Here is a 26,585-nt window from a genome sequence, read left to right as displayed (position 1 = left end):
TTATGCTCATAAGACAATCAGTATGGTCCCTTGGTTGTCCATGTCTTCAATTTCCAAATCTGCTCATTAGGATTGGATCAGTGTAAAAATAGTTATCAATTGGAACTATGAGTCACTGTAATCCTTTTTATTAGGGACATGGTGGCTCAGTGACTAAGAAGTTGAGCTTGTTGATCAGAAAGGTTGGCAGTTTGGCGGTTCGAATCCCTAGCGCTGCATAATGGGGTGAGCTCCCGTTACTTCTCCCAGCTTCTGCCAACCTAGCAGTTCGAAAGCATGTCAAAATGCAAGTAGAAAAATAGGAACCACTTTTAGTGGGAAGGTAACAACGTTCCATGTGCCTTTGACATTTTGTCATGCCAGCCACATGACCACGGAGACATCTTCGGACAGCGCTGGCTCTTCAGCTTTGTAACGGAGATGAGCACCACCCCCTAGAGCCAGAAACGACTAGCACTTATGTGCAAGGGGAACCTTTACCTTTACCTAATATTTTTATTATTACAGGATAAGGAGAAATTAGAAATCTTTTCATAGTATCTAGCTCTAGTTCACTTAACTGGGGGAATACAGAAGTCCTGCTATTGATGTATTGAAGTACCTTGATATTGCTCATTTAATCTAAAGTGATATTTGGATATTGCTGTAATACCTACATGTTAGTATCTGCATTTGCTTATTATTATTCTTTGGCATTGTAACATAACATATAAGGGGTTGGGTTTTTTTGTTCAAAGGACCTTTTTCCTGTTCTAGTTTCTTCAAAAGATTGTAGGGTTCTTGTCTCCAGGCACACTATGGCATGAGAATGTGGAAGCGACCCCCATAGTAAGCCTTGCTCAAGAAAAAAGAATGGCAAGGATGCGGTAAAGGAATTTAAGATTGCTAACAAGGTCCTTTAAAAAAAAACGCGTGCCAAACATTTTAGCAGTGTTTTGTATTAAAAGTATGATGGGACCAGTCTTCCTTAAGAGCTGTTTTTGTGGTAGTAGAAATGGCAGACGTGAGAGCTAAATGGGTTATTATTAAAAGTGTTATTATTTGTAAATAAACAGGCCATCGTATGCTTGCTGACTTCCTCAGAGGGAGATTTTTAATAGCTGAATAGCTGACAATCCGAGGAACGATTCTGCTGGCAGTTTAGTAGTTGTTAAACAACAACAAAGTAAAACCGAATAAAATCTCCTACTGCTTTTACACAGGCATTTGCCACATGTCGCTGACTTATCAAAATCTACAAGACGTAACATTCCCAGCAAACGGCCTACCTCAGATATCCTGTATGAGGTGCATTCCTGAAATGAGTTTCCTGCCTCCTCCTTTTCCATTGTCAAAGGAGCCGACCTAGGAAAGATCATGACTGGCAAGCTAAAACTTGACAGTGTTTTTTGTGGAAGGTGGTAGGCTTTTTGGTATGTTGGGTTAAAGAAGGATCTCTTCAAAGCTGATGGGGTGGGGGGTTTTTTTGTCCTTGGTTTCCCTTTGAGTTCAGGCTTTTCTATGCCTGCCAACATTTCAAAATCAGAAATCGGAGCGTGGTAACCTCTAGGCAAGATGGGCGGCATACAAGTCCAAGAAATAAATAAATTCAGTGTGCCTGGGGGCACATCCTCCAATGTTATTTTCGGTGATTTTTGTAAGCAACATCCAGCACGCTAGACTTCTAGATGATATAAGTAGTCCTTGACTTACAGCCATTTCTTTAGTGACTCATCTGATCACCATTTGTAACCTTCCCAGCTGGCTTCCAGCAAGCTAAGTCAGTGAGGGAAGAGCCACATTCCTTTAACAACTTTATTACTAATTTAATCACTGTCGTGTTTCACTTAACAACTGTAGTGACAAAACTGTGGTGACAAAATGGAGCAAAAGTCACTTAACAAGTGTCTTGCTTAGCAGTGGAATTTTTGAGCTCAGTTGTGGCCATAAATCAAGGAATACCTATATATTGGAAAAACTGGAAGCATCTATTACGGTACCTCACATCATGGGTTGCCACCTTTTGGAGTCAGTCGGCTCATTTAAAATTTTGTGAGTGTGTTATGAACAATGAGGCAATTTGCCTTTTCACAAAATGGATTGCTGTGGTGGGTAAAACCAAGAATAAAACGGATAAAACAGCTCCCAGTTACCTCTGCTTGTCTTGTTCTAAGAATTCTTATACTATATAGAGTCCAGAAATATATAAGCAAACCAATTTAGAAATAACATGTCCATTTAGAGGCAGAGCAATTAATCATCTAATTATTGAGCTGTTGAACTCTAAGCTACAAGTATTCTGTTCGATTAGTAATCTTCTAACCCTGGGATGTTTTGAACTGTAGAACATCTAGCAAGACACTTGTTAAGTGAGTTTACAACCTTTTACAATCTAGATCAGGGGTCTCCAACCTTGGCAACTGTAAGCTTTGTTGGCTGAGGAACTTTGGGAGTTGGAGTCCATAAGTTGCCAAGGTTGGAGACCCCTGGTCTAGAAGGCACCAGGTTGTATATCCATGTTTGGAGAATTATTTCTTTCTACTGTTCTTAAATTACAGGACATTGTAACTGAAAGATCTAAAACATGCCATTTAAGTGTAAAGCAGTGTGGGAATGCAACAAGAAGTAGCATGTAAACCTTTAAACTGTTCTTGAATAGTATCATATTCCATTCTGTATGCAAATCGAGCTGCGTCATACCATATTACCACAAAAGATTGGTATTTGATGTTATTTTGTTCCTCTCACAGATACTTCCTGGCTTGTTCCTTGGAAATGATAAAGGTAAGATGAGTTTTATTAGTGGCTATTGCAAAGTACTATGCATTTACATCCCCAGCATTGGGGGGAGGGTTTCAGTGATGAGATTCAAATAATTTAACAACCGGTTCTCTGCCCTAATGACCGGCTGGGTAGGCGTGACTGGGTGGTCATGTGATTGGGTGGGCGTGGCCAACTTGATGTCTCTAATGTTGAGGGGGCGCCTCACTTCGCCCAGTCTCTCCTCGTCGTGTCTGGCCCTGCCTCACCCCTCCCTTCCCCTCCCAGCCACTCCTTGTCACACCTGGCTTCGCCTTGCCCGCCCTCTCCTTGACTTATGACCACAATTGAGCCCAAAATTTATGTTGCTAAGTGAAGAAATTTATTAAGTGAATTTTGCCCCGTTTCACAACTTTTCTTGCCACGTTTGTTAAGCGAATCACTGCAGTTGTTAAGTTAGTAACACGGTTGCTAAGTGAATCTGGCCTCCCCATTGACTTTGCTTGTCAGAAAGTTGCAAAAGGGAATGATGTGACCCTGGGAGACTACAACCGTCATAAAGTGAGACAGTTGTCAACCAACTGAATTTTGATCACATGACCATGGGGATGCTGCAATGGTCGTAAGGGTGAAAAATGGTCGTAAGTCACTTTTCAATGCCATTGTAACTTTGGTCACTAAATGAACTGTTGTAAATCAAGGATTACCTGTTCAAACATACAAAAGCTTCTTTGCTTGCAAAAAGCTGCCCTAAATACCTGATTAGATTAGAAATGGGGGAATACACACTGAAGATTAATGACGGTCACAGCCATTATGGAAACTTAAACCATTCTGTCCGGATACCTTCCCTTTTCATCAGCAATACCTGCAATCTGGAGTTACAAATCAGGCAGGGTGCCGGAGCACCTTGAGAAATTAAAATAGTTTAAATGCAATGATAACTATCAGCAGTCACCTCTTGCTCACAAAGTAAAACCCTTTAGCACAGAGGTCATTTAAGCTCTCCAGAAAGTGGGTGGGCTACAAAATGCTGAGCTAGAGAGACAAATTAACAAAGTACATAGGGGCCCCAGGTTCACGTTTCTGCCCTCCCAAGCCTCATTTTCAGGATCATAATAAAATTATATAATTAATAAAATACCACACAGTGGTGGGATTCAAAAATTTTTTACTACCGGTTCTGTGGGCATGGCTTGGTGGGCGTGGCAGGGGAAAGGATACTGTAAAATCTCCAGTCAGAGATGGTATTTGCTGGTTCTTCGAACTACTCAAAATTTCCACTACAGGTTCTCCAGAACTGGTCAGAACCTGCTGAATACCATCTCTGACGCCACAGATATCTAAATAAACTTCAAGCCTGGTGCCATGTTACTAAGCCTTATTATCATGAGAGAAAATTAAAATGAATTGGAGGGAGGACCCCTATGTCCATTTTGTTTTTAAATCTTATTATCAGTGAGCAATCATGTGCTTTGACCACTCTGAAGCAATGCAAAAGACCCTTGTCCCAAAGGTGCTTTTTCAAGAGGCAACTGGACTTTCTGGAAACCAAGAAAGTCCAGTTGCCTCTTGAAAAAAGCACCTTTGGGACAACCATGACCTGGATGACTGAAGAATCCCTATAGACAAGAGACTCCTGTGCTCAGTGAATTGACAAAGCACCCTTTCCCACGCAGAAGAAGCATTCCTTAGATCCATTTGCACAACTTAAAGATACCAGCTGGTCTCACTCACCTCACAAGATATCCCAAGGAATCATCCAGATTTAAGGAAAGATAACATGCCCCCAGAAAGGCAGTAAAAAAATCAGAGTACCAAGCTTACATCCTGCCTCTCAGCCATTGCTTAACTCGATCAGGCAGGTAGCGGCAGTCCAAAAAGATTACCTCATTGCTTTCCGATGGGGTGGGGGAAGACCTCCTGAAGCCTCTTCCCAAAGACTAGTCAGATCGCTCCATTTAGAGAAGGTTAAGGATCCAAAGAAGAAATAGGCCTGCGATTACCCCCTCCCATCCTTAATTGGGGACAGGCAATGAGTGGCTGGGAGAGTATTCAGCCGTGTTAGAAGTACACCCCAAAAGGACTGTGCCAGGAACCACTAAAGCAGTGTAAAAAGCTTTAAACAACTCTTTCCCTTTAAGAAAGTCAAGCTTTTCCCCTTTAAGAAAATCAAGAATAAAAGTACCAGCAAAGGAGGGAAAAAACTCCAGAGGAGCTGCTGTAGAAAGTCTGGACATATTGCCAAGAACCATTAAGCTGTTAACAATGTAACAAGGCTTAACAGTAGAGGCAGTTTCTGAAAACGCTTAAGCAGGGCAATTAATATAAGCAGGATTAGGCTAGAAACAACACACAGGGGCACACCAGAATGCCTCCTTCCTACCTTCCTGACAGGATTAACCATGTAAGGTGAGAAAAACTATAGCTGCTCAGAAAGTTAATTATTGGTTCTCCTGAACTGGTGCGAATCGGCTGAAGCCCACCCCTTGGAAAGTGACAGCTCTGTGTCCCCTTAGAACAGGGGTGTCAAACGCAAGGTCCAGGGGCCAGATCTGGCCTGCGGATTGCTTAAATCTGGCCCACGGGGCCGCCCTGGAAACAGTGAAGGACTGGCTCGTGGTGCCTCTGCCAGCTAAAATGGAGCTCGGGAGGGCCATGCACAGCCCTTATGAACTACATTTTTTGCTGGCAGAGGTTTACAGGAGGTTGTTGCAGCCAAAATTGTAGCTTGGAAGCCCGTTTTCTCTGGCAGAGTGCTTGGGTCAACCACAGGTGCCCCCCTCTCCCCAATAAGTAACATTGAGCTGGCCATGCCTACCCTAGCCACACCCACCCTGGCCCCCCCAGGTCATATGCAACTTTGATGAGGCCCTCAATGAAATTGAGTTTGACACCCCTGCCTTAGAAGTTTTGCTTACTCCTCCCAAGAAACAGTAGCTCAGTTTGACTTACTTGAAAGAAATATGAGTGCTCTTCTGATTGGTTTTACAAGCAGTTTTAAATAACAAATATAAAATTAAAAACAATCTTAGCTTCAAGGGCTAATATTCTATAGCAGGGCTGTCTAAACTTTTGCCTATAGAATAGGCGTCTCCAAACTGGGCAACTTTAAGATTTCTAGACTTCATCTCCCAGATTTCCCCAGCCAGCATGGGAGTTGAAGTCCACACATCTTAAAGTTGTCAAGTTTGGGGACCCCTGTCCTAGTGGATGTTTGACATTTCCAGGTTGTCCCTTTGCCCAGCCAAATAGTTTCTATTTCACTGAGTTCCAGAACCTGAAAAATCTAAATAGGTAGAAACCCACATTCCTGTAAGCTCCTTTGAACATTGCACCATCACAAAAGTCATGTAGGAAGGAAAATAATTTCACTTTATAGTTTCCATTAAAAGGTAGTTTCATTTCTTCTGTGAATATCAGAAACAGCAGTCAGAAAATGCATCCTACCCAGCCTTCTCTCTTCAGTTTCTCCAGTCATCTCTGAGGAATACTGTCTTTTTAATGTCCTTTATGGCCAAACTCTGGACAAGATTGGTTAAATTTAAATATCATTTACTCCAGTAAAACAACTTCAAACTTTGGCTTATGAAGCTAGTTTGTTGCAACTGGCTGTATTTAATATTCCTCATGGTTTAGGGTTTTGACAGACCTCTTCATCCAGATCTGATTGAGAATAGAAGCGAAAGCTGTAGGGAAGAAGGTGAAGGGACCAAAACTACTTTAATTCAGTTAAGTTGTGGTTTCATAATTTGAGCCGGTCCCACATGCTTTGTCTGTTAAAAGAAATATAGAAGCATTTCCCATTTGTTTCAGCATTCCTCTTTTGATTTTGAGACAAAAATGAAATGACATACCCTTTACCCTTTTTGCTGAAAAATTATTCAATGTTACATCAGAGAAATTGTTCAATGTTACATCAGTGTAACCCAGGGGTCCCCAAACTTGGCAACTTTAAGACTTGAGGGCTTCAACTCCCAGAATTTTCTAGCCAGCATAGCTGGCTGGAGAATTCTGGGAGTTGAAGTCCACAAGTCTTAAAGTTGCCAAGTTTGGAGACCTCTGGTGTACCCTTTGAAGGTTAGTCATATAATGAAGAGAAACAGAATTGTAGACTGTTACTTTGAAAAAAGCACAATTCCATGATGTTAAAATAGCGCATCTCGGGTTGGGTGAGAGAGTGCATCGCTTCCAAGCAGACTTCAACATAGTGTTCCTCTTTCATCAGAAACTCACCCCCTCAAATGCATTACATTTTGTATGAATGACATCAGAATGATTAACATAATTGCTGAATCACGGCCTTCCCTCTCGTTAAGAATTCTGCTTAGATGTTTGTTAGAGTATAGGCGATAGAATGGAAAATAATATGAACACTTTTGTAAAGCTAAAAAATTTCATCAAATGGGAGATAGGTGATCTGGATTTATCAACAGAGGGGAGATGAAGGCTTGTGTCTGTAAGAAACGGAAAATAGATTGATGCACACAATCTCACCTGAAACTTAGCAGAATCATACTGTGAAGAAATTTGCTTTGCAATATGAGCTTAAAAACAGAGGCACTCAAGTGTCATGAAACCAAGATCTGGTATCTGTTTCTCATTTTGGTTCTTAAATCTTTCCTTCTGTAGTTACAAAGACCAAAATATAACTTTATTTTTTTTTCAAAAAAAAAAAAAAAGAACTGTTTGTGGCTATATGCAAAAGTCAGCACTTAATAAAGTCTTGCTACTTGTGTTGTATAAAACGGACCTTGAGATGTTCTGAGCCATTCCTACAGAGGTAATATATAAATAACTTGAAAGTAAAGATAAAATATTTTTGCACTCCCTCCTCCCCAAATAGCCAATATATGGATATGTTATTTGTTTTATCAATCCAATATTGAATATCAGGATTAACACACTTTCCTATTAGATATTAAGATTAATATTCTATTTGTAAATCTGTATGAAATAGAAGGTTATCCTTAAGGTTTAAATTAAATACACAGCTGATACCCAAGTACACATATTGAACTGGAACTGTATTTAAAGTTCTTTCTCTCCCGTTGAGTGAAGCGTATTATGGTCTGTATATAATTCAATCCCAGCATGGCAATGTAGCTTTGTGTGTGACAATCTACTAGTTCTCAATTTATGATTGTTCATTCAACAACAGTTTGAAATTATGAAAGCCTTAGAAAAAGTTACTTACAGCCCAGCCTCAGAGTTACAACTATTGCTGCACCCCTGCAGTCACCTGATTGCAATTTGGGCACTCGGCAGACAGCTTGCATTTATAATGGTTGCAGTATCTTGCAGTCGTAATCACGGTTTGTGAACTTCCCGGCCAGTTTTCAACAAACAACATCGATTGGAGAAGCCAAATTTACTTAAGGTGATCCACTTAACAACATGTGCTTCCTTTAATATAGAGCCATGGTAGCACAGTGGTTAGTATGCAGTATTGCAGGCTAGCTCTGCTCACATTGCCAGGAGTTCAATTCTTTCAATCCTGACCAACCTTCGATCCTTCCGATGTTGGTAAAATGAGGACCCAGATCGTTGGGGGCAATAAATTGACTCTGTAAACTGCTTAGAGGGCTGTCCAAGCACTATGAAGCGGTATAAAGATGCTATTGCTATTAATATCAATGGATAAAACATAATAACATTGGATCTGGTCATGTGATTACTCACTGCATCATTTAGCAACCAAAATTCTGGTTCCAATTGTGGTTGTAAGTCAAGAATGACCTGTGTTCCATTTTTGGTTTGGATCTGAGCAGATTTTTCTGTATTTTTTGAGTTTTTGCTCAAGGAACAAGCAGCTGTGGCTAGAGGGGCTTTTGGCCAGCTCCATCCTGGTGCCAGTTGCAGCCTTTCCCAGATCAGAAAACTTTGCTTATGATTATTCATTTCTTAGTCACTTTTTCCTTGGATTCTTCAATGTGCTGCATGTAGGATCATCCTTGAAGACTATTTGAAAGTTCTTGCTGCCCCAGAATGCATCAGCTTGGACATTTATGAATACCAATGCCAATTGCTTCAAGAATTGCATTGTTTATCAATTAGTTTCCATGCACAATACAAAATACTGCTCTTAAATCTCTTCTTAGCTTATCTTTGGGGCTGTCCAATGTATTATATCTTTCTAGTAAGAGCTAGAAACTGTGAAAGCTCCCTCTGGCTTCCTGCCTGGAGAGAGTTCTATCTGCAGGGACCTTGGGCCTTCTCTGTAACTCTCGCATGTTTTTTTCTATAATGTTCCCCTGAAGAACGAGCAAACCCCATTCTTTCTGAGCTTTCCAAAGCAGTTAAGGCTTCCAGCAAATCTTTGGGAATCTAATGTGTAAAATGGTTCCTCCTGGGAGGAATAGTGATGTCGAAATGGCTTGATCTGTTCAAGAAGGAGCTGATGATCCTAATTCAATTTTGATTTGTGTTGTAACCGTATGATTATCTTTAGCTTTCTAGGCTGCTCAGAATCGTTCATACCTATAATCCTAGTAAAAAAATAAACAAATTCCCACAGAAGCTGCACCCATCCCAACCCCTCGAGCAATGCTTTACAATCTCAGCAAATTTAAGATGTCTGAATTCCAAGTTAAGAGTCCATACATTTTGAAATTGCTGGGGTTGAGAAATACTGCTCTAAAATATTGCAGGGGAAACTTTCCAATTTCTTTAGAATTAATGTTGATATAGCTTTCTTTCTTTTTTTCTCTCCAATAGCTACACCAGGCAAGCTATTAAACTGGGTCTTAATCTAGATTTGTTTCCCCCTCAAGACATAAAAGTCACATGATACTAATTTTGAAAATAAATGTTATTCTTTGATCTTTTTAATCTTTTGCTATTTTTTTTAATCAGATTATTTTGCTTCAGGGATTAACATGGTTATCAACCAGTTGTTTTGTGCTAGTCGTTCGTAATGGGAGAAGCCTGGGATTTTCCCTTTTTCAGAAAATAAATTCTCTTGACTATCTATGTTTAAGCAGCTTTTTCTGTTGTAGAGAAGTGTGATGAAGGGATAAATTGAATGCATTTGTTCAATTAACTGTAAATGTTGACCTTCTTCATAAGACAAAGAATATTTTGCAAATAAGTATGTGAAATTCAAAACATTTCAGGTCACCTTTAATGATGCTAGAATCCAGCTACATCATGGTGGCAAACCTTATAATAAATCATGTTTTCTGATTCTATTAATTTCATAGAATCAAAACATCAAAACACCTCCAAATTATATTTTGAGTTCATCTTCCATGACCGTAATAGGTTAGGATGATACTTCCATATTTTACTTTCATAACTATCCACAGCGGTAGGTTATACTAGAGAAAGATATCTCAATATTTCTTGGATGCTTACAAGAAGCCAGATAAGTACAGCTGCTGATTTTATTTCCTTGTCTCCTCTTTGTTGCAGATGCTCGTGACACTGAACAACTAAAACAGAACAATATTACACACATTCTTTCAATCCATGACAGTGCTCGGCCCATGTTGGAGGTAGGATAAGAAACTTCAATGTGGTTTCAGTAGAAACAAAAAGGAAAATGCTATTTTAGCATTAATACAATATTGACTATTTCTTCTGTGGATAAGAGGAAGGATGAAATTGTTAAAGAATTATTGTGTAGGTGCAAGGAGGGGGCTTTTTCTCAAGAATTCTGATTAGTGTTTTCCCATTAATTTGCTCAAATGAGTCCAATGTCATGGTCATGTCATGATAAGTTAGTGTTGTCTAACTTCCATGTGAGGTTTAAATCCGGCATATCAAAGTTAAAATACAGAGATGCCACTCGCCCTTTAAGAATCAGTCCCTACATTTTATGTGATGTAATTCTATCAGTTTGAGGGCTTTTTCTCCATGTTAAGGACAGCCTTTGGTCATCAAATGTTGCTTACATCTGTTATATGAAAATAAGTTTATAAATCCAGTAAAAGAAGATTTTATAGATACAGCAAGCTTACAACAGCCCTCATATCTTCACAGATCTAACTCCCATAAATATAGTGATATGAGTTAAAAATAAGTTAAAGTAGAAGATTTAAAAAATACTAGTAAAAGAAAAAGAGGACTTCAGCTAGTACTTTCCAGAAATCAGTAACATTTTTAGTGAAGAGCATTGCGCAAGTATCTCATAGCTATTCATTGTACTTTGTTTGAGAGAGCTATGTGTAGAGGTTTGGAGTAACCTTGGGTTCCACCAATGCTGAATTTTGGCACAAGGCTAGAAATGAACATCTTAAGTCAATGTTCTTCATTCTTCACTAGTAGCTGCTAAGATGGCTGAGATTATACATTCTTTGTACAAATTTGTTTCAACTCGTTAGAAAATTTCACTGGCTTTTCTTAAACATCCGTGATCAAGTTGCATTTTGCTTACTTCTGTTTAAAACACACAAGAATTGAAGTTAAAATGTAAGGACTTTTTCCATCTTAAATATTTAAGATGAAATATTTATCTTCTCTTATCTTACCAAGGGGTGGGGGAAGTGTAGCTGTCCTAACAGGTTCATTTAGATTGTCCTTAATATTCTTAATATCAATAAAGGAACTTTTACATATAGCGTAAAACTTCATAACCATAGCCTTATGAGAAATATTGCTGTAATTGTCACCAGAACCTGAACCATAGTTACTATTTTGCCAACACAAATTTACAGTCTGCAGATTCATAAATAATATATCATAAGCATTTAACGCCTAAATGTTTCCATGTTTTCATCAAAACTCTTTGATATGTCCCTTCCATATTAGCAAGCCCGTTTGATTTTTAATCCTGTTCCCAAAACTAAAAGTAGTTCTTCCATCTATTTTGTCCCAAAGGAGTCCAACAAAATCAACATCTGAAAATAAGTTATTGATAACTAGGAGAAGTCTACTGATCTCCAGGGAGGGGCAAGTCTGTTGTTGATCTTTTTGGAGAAGTATTAAGTTTCAATGATGTGAACACTTTTTTTCTGAAATGGCTTTGAGTCTTTGGCTTTCTAGTTACTTTGGTATAATATTCCAATGATATCATATGGCCTTGATAGGAATTTCAATGTAATTTAAACTGGAGAGAGAGATTCATTTAATTTTTAAAAGCAAATGCACCCCCAAAGAGTATGATTCAGCAATTCTTTCACTAATGTCAAGATCAAACAAACTTTGTGATATATTCAGAGCTGTAACATATTGCATAATCCTCAACCCTCCATGGTGTGTGTATGTGTGTGTTTGTGTGTCTAACAATCTGTTTTCTTCATATAGTAAGATGCTTATCTTCGGTGGTGAAGTAACAGTCCATTGGCTTCACTTATTGCTGGAATCTTTGAATATTTTCAATAATAAAATGAGTCAAGAGTCTCAAGTTCTACCCTGGGTGACTGCCCTTTAAAGCAACTGTGAAAGGACAAAGGAATAAAATTACTCTTCCCCCACCTGCCCTATTTGGTCCTTAAGTTGCACTGGCCAGAACTCTTAGTAACCTCTTGTTGTTTTAGTTTTGAGAAAACCATGAGAAACCAACTGCTTCCTACTTAGGCCGTTTCTGACAAAATGTCCCTCATGAAAGAAGAGTATCCATTCCTCATCTGTTGATGTGGCATGTCAAAATAACATAGGGGGCTTTTTGGGCTAACCTGAAAGAACTTTGCCAGGTGTTTGAGGCTTCTTATTTGCATCTGGCTTCACAATTAGGTACCCTGAAGTTTTGTTTTTGGCTGTTAAAAATATTTCTTGGAAGTCATCGTTGAAAAATTTACATAAATTTTAATACCGAGAAGTGCAATGCCAAAAATAATGTAATGCTTAATTCTCCCTCTCCCCCTTCCTCCCGCTGCTCCTTTTTTATTTCGGTCTAGAAATTTGTGCTGAGGTTCAGACAGTTTAAAAGATTGCTTTATTATCTTTTAAATTAAAAAAAAAACAAGTAGTGATTCGTTGATCTGTAAATGGATAGGGAACTGAAATGTAAAGTTATTGTAGTATTTTAAGAGAATTTGCAAAATGGACATCCAGGTTCCTATAAATTGGTTGTCTCATTCAAAAGAATGTATTTTTCCAATTCTAAACACAATCATAGAAAATGTCTTTAACAGAATGTGCTTAAAATTCGATGGCCATATTTGCAGCATGTGGATTATTAATTGTATGTAATCCAGCAGTACACTTTGTCAACTAAAAACAAATCTCATGAAACAAATTATTGAAGGTTTTTAATGTGACTTGTTTGCTGCATCTGTGATTGTTTGAAAGCAAAAGATTTCCTACTGACTTCATTTTTTAACAGATTAGGCACAACAATAGTTATTTCTAGGCATTCTTTGAACCATATAAAACGAATGAATGATGTTATGATCTCATATTTTTGACATTTAGATTTTCCTTTTTCAAGTTCTCCTTTTAGAAATAAAGTGATATAGTGATACAGTTTATCCGTTCTGTTAAGTAGAATTTACACTCAGGTTGCAACTAAAAACTAAGAGATTTAAAATAAAACAGATTAAAACAAGATTAACTGTAGAAAAGAATGGTGATTCTGTGGTAGCAAAAGTGGAATTGCATCTTCCATAGATCTATAAGCCTTAACAAAGTAAAATAAAATGTTTTTTTATATTTAACAAAATATACATATTAATCTTAATAAGTAACTTGGTTTTACATCTATAATTTGTGATTAAAAATCCATTAAATATAATTCCTGTGAACTATAAATTGCCTAGATTAAAATATTGTCATTGTTATATTCTAAATAAAGTGTATATTTGGATATACTATTTGTGTAATCTGAAATTCTTGAACATACGAATAATTAAGTATATTGTTTCCAATACAGAAGTTTTGAGAAAATTTTCCTCAAATAGTTCACCAAGGTCTATTGATGTGTACCATTTTGTTGTCAGTGAGTACAAATGTTAGAAATTTGGCTGAACCGATTGCCAAAGTTGAAAGAAGCAAATCTTGAAATCAGAAGACTTGCGCTAGTTTTGTTAACTCTCCCTTTGTATCGGTTTAACTGTTTTCTTGACTTTCAGGGCCTAAGAGAAATAAAAGTTTTATGCTTGTGGTTAACTTTTCTCTCATGAAATAGAAAACTGAGAGGAAAATGAATTTATTGGCTTCCCATTCTGTCAAGCATATTCAGATGCATTGGAATTTGGAGGAATGGATTTAGAATCTGGCTTTTGCCAGAAACAGTGTTTAGTTACATGTTGTTTTCTACGCTCTGGGTATGATTCCAACATTATGATGTAACAGATTCTCTGGTGTACTCATTTGTAGGATGTGCTCCATTGCCATTTCATGAAATTCCTACTCACAGGTGCTGCCAGAAGAGAATGAGTGTGAAAGTACTTCTGCTTGATGGTTTTGCATGCTTACAGGGCTGTTTGCTGCCACTTGCCAGAATATCTACACTATTACGTATTACCTATATTCTGATTTCCAATGGTTAGTCAAAGGAGAAAATCATTTGTAATCTTTTTTCCATTCATTTCTGGACACATCCACATGCTGCAAAGGTGCTATTGAATCAGGTGGTACCAGGCAGAATAGTATCTTCTGGCAAAAAATATGACTAGCAGAACTGCATGGAAGACAATATGTATACATTTTTTGAGTGCGTGTGTTTCTAGTTAACACGAACGATTGGATGTGGGATTACTCTAACTTAGAATTGAAACTGGGAGAGAAATACATTTTAAATTCATTTTATGTACCAACTTGATTCGTTCTGCAATTGTTTATGCTAGGGGAATCGAAATAAAGAAAAAAATTAGAGAGAGGAACTTTTTAAGGTTTTGGAACAGTAAACCTGTCATGCATAGCATTTTTATTTCCCATTTTTCCAACAACAATCTTCTGGGCTCTATTGGTCCAGAGGCTCCAATGAACTTCCATGGCCAAGGATGGACTCAAATATGAGTCTCCATTAACAATGATGCCACACTGGTTTCTCTTTCACTTAAGAGTAGAACATTATTCTGGAAATGTAGTGAGCTTTTCCAAATTATGGAGACTAATTATTTACACTCATTTGCAAATGAAAGTTTTTCCTTTTTTGTGCCCTCTTGGCTTATTCCCTGATGTTGCTGGTAAGGTGGCCTTCATGAAATCAAAATGGTTCCCTTCTACTTATTGAAATTATCTGGGAGGAATATCGAACAACCACAGGATGCTACAAATGCCAGATTTGTCTCCAATAAAACAGATAACAATTGAGCTAAAATAGATCAAGAGGCCTACTTGATGTTTGTCATAGAAATTTGTGTGAAATAGGGTTAGGGTTAGGGTTAGGGTATTTCCATGGTTGTGGAAGCTGAATTTAAGGATTTTTTTAGAGTAGCAAAAGTAGGATTTCCACAATGGTTTTTCTTAAAGGGTCTCTGAGTATAGGAGCAGACTACATGAAATAGGTTCATTGTGTTAGTGAACTGATAAAGACAGGAGTAGAAATCAGTACATCTCAAAGGATATTGTGGGGCAAGGAGACATGTACCAAATGGACTATATTAAAACTGGACTAGTAATATGTAAAAAGTTGGCAAAGTAGCTTTTAACTTGCTAGTAAGTGAGGGGAATATTTCTCTAATGAGTGTACAGTATACAGCCCACCAATGCTTCGAGTATCCCGAGTTCTTTCCAAAGGTTGCAGTTGAATTGTAATTTTTAATAAGACAGAAAGGGAAAAATTATTCAGTGTAGGGGGAATAAACAAAATTGTTTTTAATCAATTAAATCACATTTAGATTTCACCTTGGACACATTTGCTTTTTGAAGTATGGCTGCCCAGATGCCTTCTAGATTTTGTCTTGGCTCCTGCTTAATACTTAATTGGGGGAATAATGTGAAGATGATGGTTTTCCAACAAAGTTTATGCACTGCACTTCCCCATTTCAGCCCTTTCTCCTATCCCCATAAGTAGGAAGGATGATAATATGAATCTCTAGGGGGGGAAAATCCATATGTACAAGGTAGCTTTCAATCCACCAATCCAATAGTAAGTATCAATTGTTTTAAAGAGATTTTGAAGTTTCAAAAATTGGCTGCAGTTATGGAAGTAAATGAAATAAATGAAAGTAAGAAATTTTAACTATGGTTTGTAGGATTAGCAATCCAGAGAACTGCATGACTGGTTCTACATACAACACTGTCTCGCATAGCTGCCAGTGATGAGGCACAAGTAGTTGGAAGAGTTTAATATTATTCTTGTAGCTCTTATGGAGGTGGGAATTTGCCAAGTCAAGGGTGTATCCTTTGAGAAGATTTATATGTAATGAGATCTTTCATATATGAATGTTGACAGGCAGGATGATCTATGACTGCACTGACTTTCAGCCCTTGGTTCTTTTTTACATAGAGAAAGCATCAAAGAGTTTGACGATGTTGATTGAATCCAGCAAGACAATTCTTACATGGTTTTTCACTTGTCATTCCTTCTGTTTTACATACAGTTTTTGGTAAGGACTGACCCAAAAAAGTGAATGCAGCTTATTACAAACGATTAAGACTTTAGGATACAGTAGTACCGGTACTGTAATAATCTTCAAAAAGGAAAGTGTCTGTTTTCAAAAGCCCATGCTAGACTTCTGTTTGATTTTTTTTAAAAAATAATGAAAAACAATTATACATAGCACTAAAAATAACCCTCTTCCCCAAAGGACACATGCATTTTATTTTCCACATTCATGTAAGAAAGGAAGAAATGCATGTTAAAGAGTTGCTAATTTATAGCATTAGAATTAAAAAGATACATTAAAATGTGAAAAATGCTGACTGTTTGCATTCCAGCAAAAATTCAGGCTGCATAAAAACTGGTTGATGAACTTTAATCTTAAAATGCTTTCTGGGCACCACCCAGAAGAAAAACAAGTCCCTGTCATTGAATTTGTTATACCACAATTTTCCTTTTTCCTTTTTTTTACAGGGAATAAAATATCTGTGTATCCCTGCTGCAGATTCTCCCACGCAGAATCTGTGAGTATTTAAAGCAGTGCTCAATTTCACCACTATTATCTAGATAAGAGTCCAGTATCATTTAATGGAAGCAAAATATATCTGTTTGGATTTGCAAATATATCCAGTTCCTTGACTTCTTCATGTTTTGGAAACAACAACTCGTCTTTCTGCTATAATGTGGATACAGGTGTTTGGGAAAACATCACAGTGAATATCTCCGTCCCTATCTCTGTTGTAACATTTCATTTGGTACATAGTTGTTATAACTATAAAAGAAATCGGTTCCAGATTTCATGAGCGGAAATCTATAGGATCACATTAGTAATAGCAGTACTGAATTGAGTCTACTAGCATCTGGCTTTGGTTAGGAAGAAGGGAAAACAACCTGCACACAGCACCCTAATGGTTTGTGAAAGATCAGTCTGAAAAAGAAAGCTGTGTTCTTGAAAGTTGCATAAACAAAGAAGTAGTTAAATTTCTCTGAAGTAAACTTTTTCAAAAGGACGTTTAAAAAGCCAACAACTAAAGCATTAACATAACATAACAAAAGAGGACATCAAGGAAAAGGTGAAACCTTTCATAAAATGGTTTTTTGATTAATTGATGCTAAAAGCTGCATATATTAGAAAACCCTGTCTACTGGGTAGTGGTCTCTCTGTATTAAGGAAAGCTAAGAACAAAAATAGCTATGAATCTTTCCTATGTTTATTTATGGGGAAAAATACTTTAAAACAGATACACTGAAAAACTTTTATATTAATGAAGTTTACTACATTGGTGTTGGTGTTTTGGTCGTTAAAAAGAAGCCGCCTTATACTTTCTGGTTACGTGTCTGATTAGATCGGACTTCAACTCCCAGAATTCCTCCTCCAGTCATGTTACCTCAGGAATTCTGGGAGTTGAAGTCCACAAGTCTTAAACTTGCCAAGTTTGAAGACTCTTGGATTAGATGAATAGGAAATAGAGATTATGGGTGATGGAAACATTTATTCTACCCAGAGTAATGACCTAGCAGAATTTGAGGAGAGTCCCTCAAATGTTCAAAGATCTCCCTTTCTTTTTGAACCTGCGTAGCCTTTTGCGGACTATTTAAATGCCTGAAACAACCATAGTACTTGGCTCTTTGGTGTGCACGTTTTTGCTGAATCACAGATGAGCTGGGCCTAGTCTCAAAAGGCCTTTTTTTTACTTCAGGGCAGAGCTGCTCAGACTTGCAACTAAAGTGGAGTGATACAAGCTCTCCCAGGATATTCGAGCTGCAGCTGGGCTTTGGGGTAGCCTTCACTGTTTGTACTGACAAGAGGTAAAGGAGAGGAAAAAGTGGGAGGGGAGAGGCACTTCCTGATAATCTTGCGTTGTAGAGAAACAAAAGTAGTTTCAAAGGGCCTGCCTGGAGCCCACGGAAGGAAACGGAGTGCTGCTTTTTCGCTCCGAACAGAGTGCTGCCTCTTTCACCCGATGCTTTCGAGATATATTTTTAGCATATTTGCTTCTCTCATAGAACAGTGAGTTCCCAGTTGCAAATGCGTGAGTTGATGGTTTCAGCTCACTGGATACGAGCAGGACTTATGTTTTTGCCAATCTTTTCCCAAGGGCTGTTTCATAATACACTGTCCTCTGCATCAGCTTTTCAAGATGATCCCAATATTGCCGTATGAGAAGCGTTTTTACTCTTTCCATAGGGGTCAGTGGTTAAATCCAAAACCAGAGTCCTCTTCTCATCTGTCTCACCTCTCATCTTCCCTACTACCTTCTCCTATTGGTATATTATGATTTATCAATTTCTGTTTCTATCATATAATTTATGAATGTATTGTACGATTTAGGATCTATGACTTATCACTTTGTTGTTTGTATGTACACTGAGACTTATGCATTGGAGACAAATTCTTTATGTGCCCCACCATACTTGGCCAATAAAGAATTCTACTCTTATTCTTACGTAAAAGCAGTAAGTGTAAGGCATGCCACGGCCTTCTCCTTTTTTCTGTTCTTCAAATGTATTGGGCAATGATTTCTGGGACTTAATAGCCATTGGCTGGCAGGACTTGCTGGATTTTCCCCTTTACTGTTAATTTTCAAGGGAGGTCAGGATTATAATATTGCCTTCTGATTTCATCAGGTACCCAAAGCAACTGTATTTCACCTCTGATAAAGGTTGGTCAGTGATTCATCCCTAAAAGATATTTAGTTAGCTTTTGGACCAAAGAAGTCTTGATATTTAAATTAAATTGTTAATTCCTCCATTCTCTCCCCAGCTTTACAAATAGTGTGCTAAATGGATAGGAGAAATAGGAGGGGAGTAATTTAAAAGTGAGAACTTAGGTGCATTTAAAATAGTTGAAATGCTAACCTTTATTAGCGATGCTAGGTTTGTCATAAGCTGTCTGAAGTGAAATAACAAAAGGGCCAAATTAGCCTTCCTCAAGAGGGAATTTCAAATCAGTGCTCTTTACAGAAAAGATTCTCTATAAGGTTGATGAAATTGAGAAACAAGTTATGTAAACTTTATTCTAAAGGATTCTGGAGATCACCTGATCTGCTTCAGGAACCTGATCTAGACTTCCGTAAATGGCCTATTATGGTCTCCTTGGTTGTTCCAGGTGAAGTTCAACCTGACTTGGTATCCCAGATCTGAAAAGAGTATCAGAAAAAAAGGAAGATCCTTTTCAAACATGAGAAGAATAGGAACGGTGGGGATGGTTTTATTCCTATGTAATTTCTCCATCCACCCAGTTCTGTGTCCAGGACAATCAGCAGCAACCCAATTACAAGAGTCTAGTCAGATTGTAGCCAAGTCCTTTTGTCATTTAATCTTTATAGACCCACTTCTCCATCATGGTGTTTTTTATATACAACAAAACATATTTTGTATTTATATACAGCTGTGCTTTCCATTTGTTATAAGAAACCTTTACAGAAATATTTTGGATCTGAAGCTCCATAGATGCCTTGAAGTGGAATGGACCAGGTTCAGATCCATCTTCTAAATGAAAATCTGTTCAAAATAATTGTACTTTACTTCATGATCCTGGTTTTGTAGTTTACACAGAAGAAATGTTGACTCCTGGCCTCTCAATTATTTAGTTACAATTTTGCCCACTGTTATGTCATGCAAAAAAATGAAACTTTTAATGAAGATTGATGATTCTATCAACCATTATCTGCATTTTGTAGGGAAGGTACTCAAGCAAATACAGGAGTTTACACACCCTTGAATGACATTGAGGATATAAATCCATTTCAGTTTGGCTCTGAATTTCTTTTAGTTGCCTTAGGCCAATAGAAGGATGAAGGATATGCAGCATTGTTTATTCTCCTGTCAGCAGGTTTTAATACCATCATCCACGATATCCTTCTAAAGCAGCTGCTTGGGATGGAGTTGGATTGATGTGCTTTAGTTGTTCCAGTGGGGAAGTCAGCTTTTATTCTTAGCCCTTTTTCCAAAGCAGTGGAATTCAGTTTGGGCCACTTATTAACTAAGGGAAAAAAAAACTTAGTTTGTTTATTTGAAGGATAAATGAATTGTGTCCTTCTTGAAGAGCATCCAGATAGAGTCACTGAAGCCTTACCTTCAGAAGTATTTTAAACAAACAAATAAACCATAGCTGATTTGTTGTCTTGAAAACAGGCAGTTTTGAAATGATTTTATGACATCAGTTCTATTTCTCGGTGGACAGTACTGAAAGATTTCACTCAGATTGTGATGTGTTCCCTTAATGGGTCTTGCTTACGATTTGTCGTCCTGAATTGCTTGATTTGAATTAGTTCGAAGGGTTTTTTTAAGCTTTCCCCAAAGGCAGGCATGTGGGAATCCTATATCCAGGGGAAAAAACCCACCCATACACCCTGCATAGAATTCTTTTTTCATATGTTGCATGCTCCAGCCTTCATAGAAACTTTCCCTCTGAAAGCAAGGCTGAGAAGTTTCCTGCTATTAGTGAAAATTTTTATTCCAGACTAAGAGAAGGGGGAAAGAAAATGTCCCCCACTTGTGTTTTAAACAAGAACAGGGAAAACTGTACCTTAGTGAAGCGATAAGCATGGAGCTGATTTAATTATCACTCCAATAATCCCTACGGGCCTCATACACTAGTACTTACATTCCTTTTATTACAGATAGCAGCTGAGGTAGTTGTCTATCTAAGTCTACTCAGTGAGTTTATAGCTAGATTTAATATTCTAAAGCGCTCAAACTTGTACCAAAAGATCTTAATTTCTTAGAATATGTTTTAAATTATTGAATTATACTCTTTGTGGCATCCTTGATTGATTGGCAGTGACTAACTGTGACGTGTACATTGGCTGTTACTTTAATTATGTAATTGAATTGAAAGATGCCCAAACCAGTTGAGTTGAATTTAAGGCCAATCTCAATATACTTGGTTATGTAGAGGAGGGGAAATTTTTTCTTTTTGAGGGTCACATTCCATGTGATACTGCTGATTGTGAGAGCGGCCAGAGCTGAGTGGTATTTGAGTGAAACCCCATTTTTCCTCTCTCTTCCTTTCTTCTTCCCCGCCCAGCAGTCCATTAAAAGCTCTGATGTCTGTGTTAAGGATGGGTTCATAATACTTAGAAATTACTAGAACAGCTTTCCTAAATTTTGTTTGGGATTAGAGAGTTGAATATCATACTGTGTAGTGCTTTTTCAGAATTTATTTCAGAATGGATTTTGATTATAGGGCTTGCTTTATTCGGGAATGTATGTATAAGACATTTACATTTTATGGGGATCTATTATGTATATTTTCTATTTATATTGCAGTTTATGTAAGAGAGAGATCTAATTTGGCAGTTTTAACTGTTTGTCTAAAACGCAGATGGAGTACTAGAACATTTAGTTTAAGTGTAGAAAACTGTGATATTGGCAACCCAATACTAATGAAATATCTTGGATAGGGTTCTATCAAACTTGCACGTCCAAGAAACTTACACTCACACATTCATTGCAATATCTTTTTAAATCCATCCAAGTCAGTTCGCTGTTTACTGTTCACTGTTCACTGTTGCACCAAACTTGTCCCAACCCAAACCGCTCTTAACTTCTTGAATTCTACTAGTAAACTTTCTTCTTTTTTCTTCTTTTTCTAGAGCAAGACATTTTAAAGAAAGCATTGCTTTTATCCATGAGTGTCGGCTTAGAGGTGAAGGCTGTCTTGTCCACTGGTATGTACTTAACAAGAGGCATGCGTGCGCAAATCGTAAATCATTGAACTGGTAGTTACACCGGTCGGATCCCACCCCTGGTCATAAGTCACTTTTTTCAGTGCGGTTCTAATTTCAAATGCTCACTATATAAACTGTTATAAGTCGAGGACTAGCTGTAATACACTGATTTCCATTTGAAGCTGTTGCATTTCTGTTTTGTGACACTGCTGGATGTAGTAGCATTACTCTCCCTGCAGATTGTCTTTTATACAAAAAAAAAACCTAGAAAAAAGTAAAACTTGGCTAAGTATCTCCCAAAGTCAGTCTTCCTTATTATGGGATATAACTCCGTCTTTCTCCCACCAAAGAACTTGGAGAATTATATTTTTTTAAGGACTGAAGCAGGAATCTATATCATGGTAAGAATTCTTGGAGTCTGTGTCAATTAAATTCATAAAGTTGAGATGTTTTGTTGGGTTTCTCTCTTTTAAATTTTCCTAACGTAAACACTGAGCTTTCAGAGCCTGCTTTGTATTGAGTCGGTTGGTGGTGTTGACTGACAGCTGCCGTCCACAATTTTAGAGCAGAGTTTTTCCAGCCTTACCTGGAATTGCCAAGGATTAAATATGGGATGTTCTGCATGCAAAGCATGTGCTCTGTCACTGAACTATAGTTTCTTTTCAACATTAGTTCATTCATATCTCATATTAGCTTGTTTATTCTCCTGCAAAGTTTATCATGCTTCCCTTTTCTATCCAGCAATGATCTTCAGTTTACTACATATTTTCCCTTTGCATCTCTTTTCACTTGTATTGGCATGGTGATGCAGTCTCGCTGGTGTTTCCAGGAGTGCAACCTTGGTTGTGGCCTATATAATGACTATCACCGATTTTGGCTGGGAGGATGCACTGTCTATTGTCCGAGTGTCGAGATCATATGCCAGTCCAAATATGGGCTTCCAGCAACAGCTTGAAGACTTTGAGAAAAAGGAAATGGCCCAGGTATGTTCTCGGATCCTTGGCATCTCCAGCTTAAGTTAGAAGCCAAGAATCAATGCTCATTATTATAATGATTATTTTTGTTTGCTCTGAAATAGGAATTTTGCAAGCTAGTTGCTGAGCTGCATAACTTATTTTCATGGCTGGGATCAGAATGCGCTTTTCTTTCTGTAGAATTCACATAAATTGATTTGATTCACAAGACCCATACTTCCATTCAGACAAGAGATGGCTGTTCCATGGAATAGTTTTTCTTGTACAGACATCAATATAATCTTGACAGACTGGGGGGGCCTGATGTGCTCCCACTGTTACTTTGAATACGCTCTGTTGTGCATGACCGTCTGAAGCCAATCTTCAAAATTTTTGAGAAATTGGTTATTTGCTTTTTTGGGGGGGGGGAGGGGAGGGCACTATGCTAACAAATGCCAAGTTGTGGATGAAGGATGGGATATAAGCACCATAAAACAGTTTGTGGTGGCTCATATGACTAGGCACCTGCCTTGGTTTAATTTTCCATGTATCCGAAAGTATCTTTTCCAAAAGATAGCTGGAATTTCTTGGGGTTTTTTTCTCCTTAAAAATGTTTCACTTCTTATCCAAGAAACTTCTTCAGCACTGAAAAAGTGCTTCTTTGGATGAGAAGTGAAATGTTTTTGAGTACAGCTGCCTTTTGGAAAAGCACTTTTGAGACAACAGTGACCTTGAGAATCTCCATAGACGATTCTGTATGTGGGACAGGTGGTTCTGTCCACTTCTATTTTCCTAGTGCCTCTGTGCGCTACTGGATCAAACACCCTAAAATGGATTAGCCGTCAGACTAACATTGTTGCAGCTCTGAGCTCATAAATCTAAAGCCTTCTCTAACTGATCCTCATTCCCAACATATCCAGGTTGTTATCCAAATGGTGAAAAAATTGGGACTCGAGCCACATTTAGCTGGCTTCAAAGTCTTGGCCCCTCCGGACTGTACCGGACTGAAGTTGTAATCTTAATACAACAGAAGAGAAAACAATTTAAACACTTGGAGCTTAATAATATTAATACATTAGTGCTTAGTTAGTATTTGTAAGTTTGAGCGGTTTTAGTACTAAATATTTACTTTTCAGAACTGTAACCCATTGCAGTTTATTGACAGTGAGAGTAATATGAAAATATTACTGACTAGGGACATTAAGGGAATTTCCAATCTGGGATAGCTCTCTCTTTAACCTTTGCAATAATTTGATAGTTGATAAAATGCCCTTGCATTTCATAAATACATTTTTAAGAAGATCAATTGAGATATTCTCTCCCTCCCTCTCCCCCCCATTCTCTCTCTCTGAATTTCAGTGTCAAGGGATAATTTCTTCAGTTGTCCTCACATGAATACATTGACTTTAAAAAAGGTATTAGCTTAGCATAGCCATATAGTCCCTGCAAATTCATGATCACTTAACCAACCTAGTCCATGTGTGAGTATATTTTAAAACTGCACCTTAATTATGACTTTTCTGCTCCTGAACCTCAGATTGCTTTACCTCCCCCATATTAGAGACATGCCTAGTGATTGTGACAGTTAGAACAATTAATTTTCTGACAATTAATCAGTGGAACAACTTGCCTCCAGAAGTTGTGAATTCTCCGACACTGGAAGTTTTAAAGAAGAGATTGGACAACCATTGGTCTGAAATGGTATATAGGGTTTCCTGCCTAAGTAGGGGGTGGGACTAGAAGACCTCCAAGGTCCATTCCATCTCTGTTATTCTATGATCTATGATCCTTCCAACTCTTCTATTCTGTTCTATTCTGTTCTATTCTATTCTATTCTATTCTATTCCATTCCATTCCATTCCATTCCATTCTTTCCTATTCTATTCTATTCTATTCTACTCTACTCTACTCTACTCTACTCTACTCTACTCTACTCTACTCTACTCTACTCTACTCTACTCTACTCTATTCTTTCCTATCCTATTCTTTCCTATCCTATCCTATCCTATCCTATCCTATCCTATCCTATTCTATTCTTTCCCTATTCTATTCTATTCTATTCTATTCTATTCTATTCTATTCTATTCTATTCTATTCTATTCTATTCTATTCTTTCCCTATTCTATTCTATTCTATTCTATTCTATTCTATTCTATTCTATTCTATTCTATTCTTTCCCTATTCTATTCTATTCTATTCTATTCTTCTATTCTATTCTATTCTATTCTATTCTATTCTACTCTACTCTACTCTACTCTACTCTACTCTACTCTACTCTATTCATCATGGTATATAACATGATAATAATGGGGATCTACTGCTGAGGGACAGAGCCTGAAGTTCCTGAGTCCCTGCAGTCTCACTTAGCTTCAGTTGCAAGCTCCTACCCTCAATCACTGCTAAATTGTGATTTTTCACTGCGCTAAAAGGAAAAATAGATGGAGAGTCCACCTGCTCCTAAATTTGATTGTATTGCCCTGATCTGCAGATGTGGGTGTGATAATATGATTGTCAACAGGATCTCATTTAATCTGTCAGCGCAGACATATTAAACTGATTTGTTGGGCTTCGATTGTTTCTGCACAGCTCTTTCTAGGGCCCCGACGCTGCTTTCCTTTGCTCAGGTGTGCTCTCAAAGAAAAGGAGCTTGGGCCAAGATTTCCTCTGAAGCTGTACTGAGCCATTTCAGAACGAGGATCTTTTTAAATTCCCTTTTTCCCCTCCTTCAGAAGACGTCTTTCCCAGCCCCACAAAGGGAGAGATTTCCTGTTTGTATTAGCTAAAGAACGAACAGGGTGACTTACATCCTCCTTCCCTAGCAGAAAAAAATATGTATCGCTGTGGATTCAGTATGAAAACAGCTCTTAGAGAAAACCAGGGAACCTGCTGCCTTTTCTCTTTAATGGGGTGGTCAGGTGGAGTTCTTCTCATTAGCTCCGTTGAATTTATATTCCCCAACAAAGAAATTCAGCACAAATATAAATAAATACAAATTCAACCCCAAAATAGTTTGTTGCAAAAGCGACTGCCTGCAAATTGGGGCTGAAAGGCATATTGTGGTTTGCCGGCAGCAAGCGTGGATAGCTGAGGTCTCGGAGAGCGAGAACTCAGACGAGGGGCCTGCATGTGATGCAGGGATGGGGCCAGGACCATCGGAGTGGAATGCTGCCTTCAGAGATTGTGGAGACTGGCAGCAGTGATGAAGAGGTTCCTGAGGAGCCTGTGCCCAGTGCGTGTGCACACAGGGCTGCTCCAAGGAAAGAGCAGCTGCAGCAGCTCGGGCAACTTGGGAGTAAGGCTACAAGGTAATGGCCCCTCCCTCAAGAGATAAAAACTACCTGACAAACCGGAGTTCTTTGCAGGAAGCAAAGAAGTTTTTGCACTCAAGCCTTGTGGACGTTCGGAATATCTTGGTGGGTGTTTGGAGACTCTTTGTGTTTGAAATATCTTAGTAACTTTATCTAGTGTTCTTGGCAGCCTTGCACAACCTTGACAAGGCTCCACCATGAAGGAACGGAATTCGTAAAGGATCATTAAAAGTTTTTGCTGTTACCTCTGTTTCATGTTTATTTCCTTGGAACAAGATTTGGGTCAGAACAAGGCGAAAGCAGAAGCAGTCTACTCCATCCCATTGTTGGGTAGACCATTGCCCTGATAGACCAGCCTCACCGGAAAAAAACACCTCATCAGCCCTGTCATTCACATATAACGCGTGCATACAGGTAGTTCTCGACTTACAACAGTCTGTTTAGCGACTGTTCAAAGTGACAGTGGCAAAGAAAAAAGTGA

At 38.2% G+C, this 26,585-nt stretch overlaps 1 protein-coding gene across 1 annotated transcript in view; it reads left to right on the top strand.

Moving 5' to 3' along the window:
- DUSP22 (dual specificity phosphatase 22) overlaps nt 1-26,585 on the top strand; it is a 43,706-nt gene that overhangs the window by 9,103 nt on the left and 8,018 nt on the right. The window contains exons 2-6 of the mRNA XM_026715040.2: nt 2,730-2,763; nt 10,153-10,235; nt 16,643-16,692; nt 21,769-21,843; nt 22,655-22,826. Coding sequence (XP_026570825.2) covers nt 2,730-2,763; nt 10,153-10,235; nt 16,643-16,692; nt 21,769-21,843; nt 22,655-22,826 — 414 coding nt within the window. The remainder of the gene's footprint in view (nt 1-2,729; nt 2,764-10,152; nt 10,236-16,642; nt 16,693-21,768; nt 21,844-22,654; nt 22,827-26,585) is intronic.

This window comes from Pseudonaja textilis, chromosome 3 (genome assembly GCF_049901715.1).
Source record: "Pseudonaja textilis isolate UNSWEBS1 chromosome 3, rPseTex1.2, whole genome shotgun sequence".
NCBI lineage: Eukaryota > Metazoa > Chordata > Lepidosauria > Squamata > Elapidae > Pseudonaja > Pseudonaja textilis.
The sequence above is the reverse complement of the archived record's forward strand: the minus strand, read 5'-3'. Positions and strand labels throughout refer to the sequence as shown.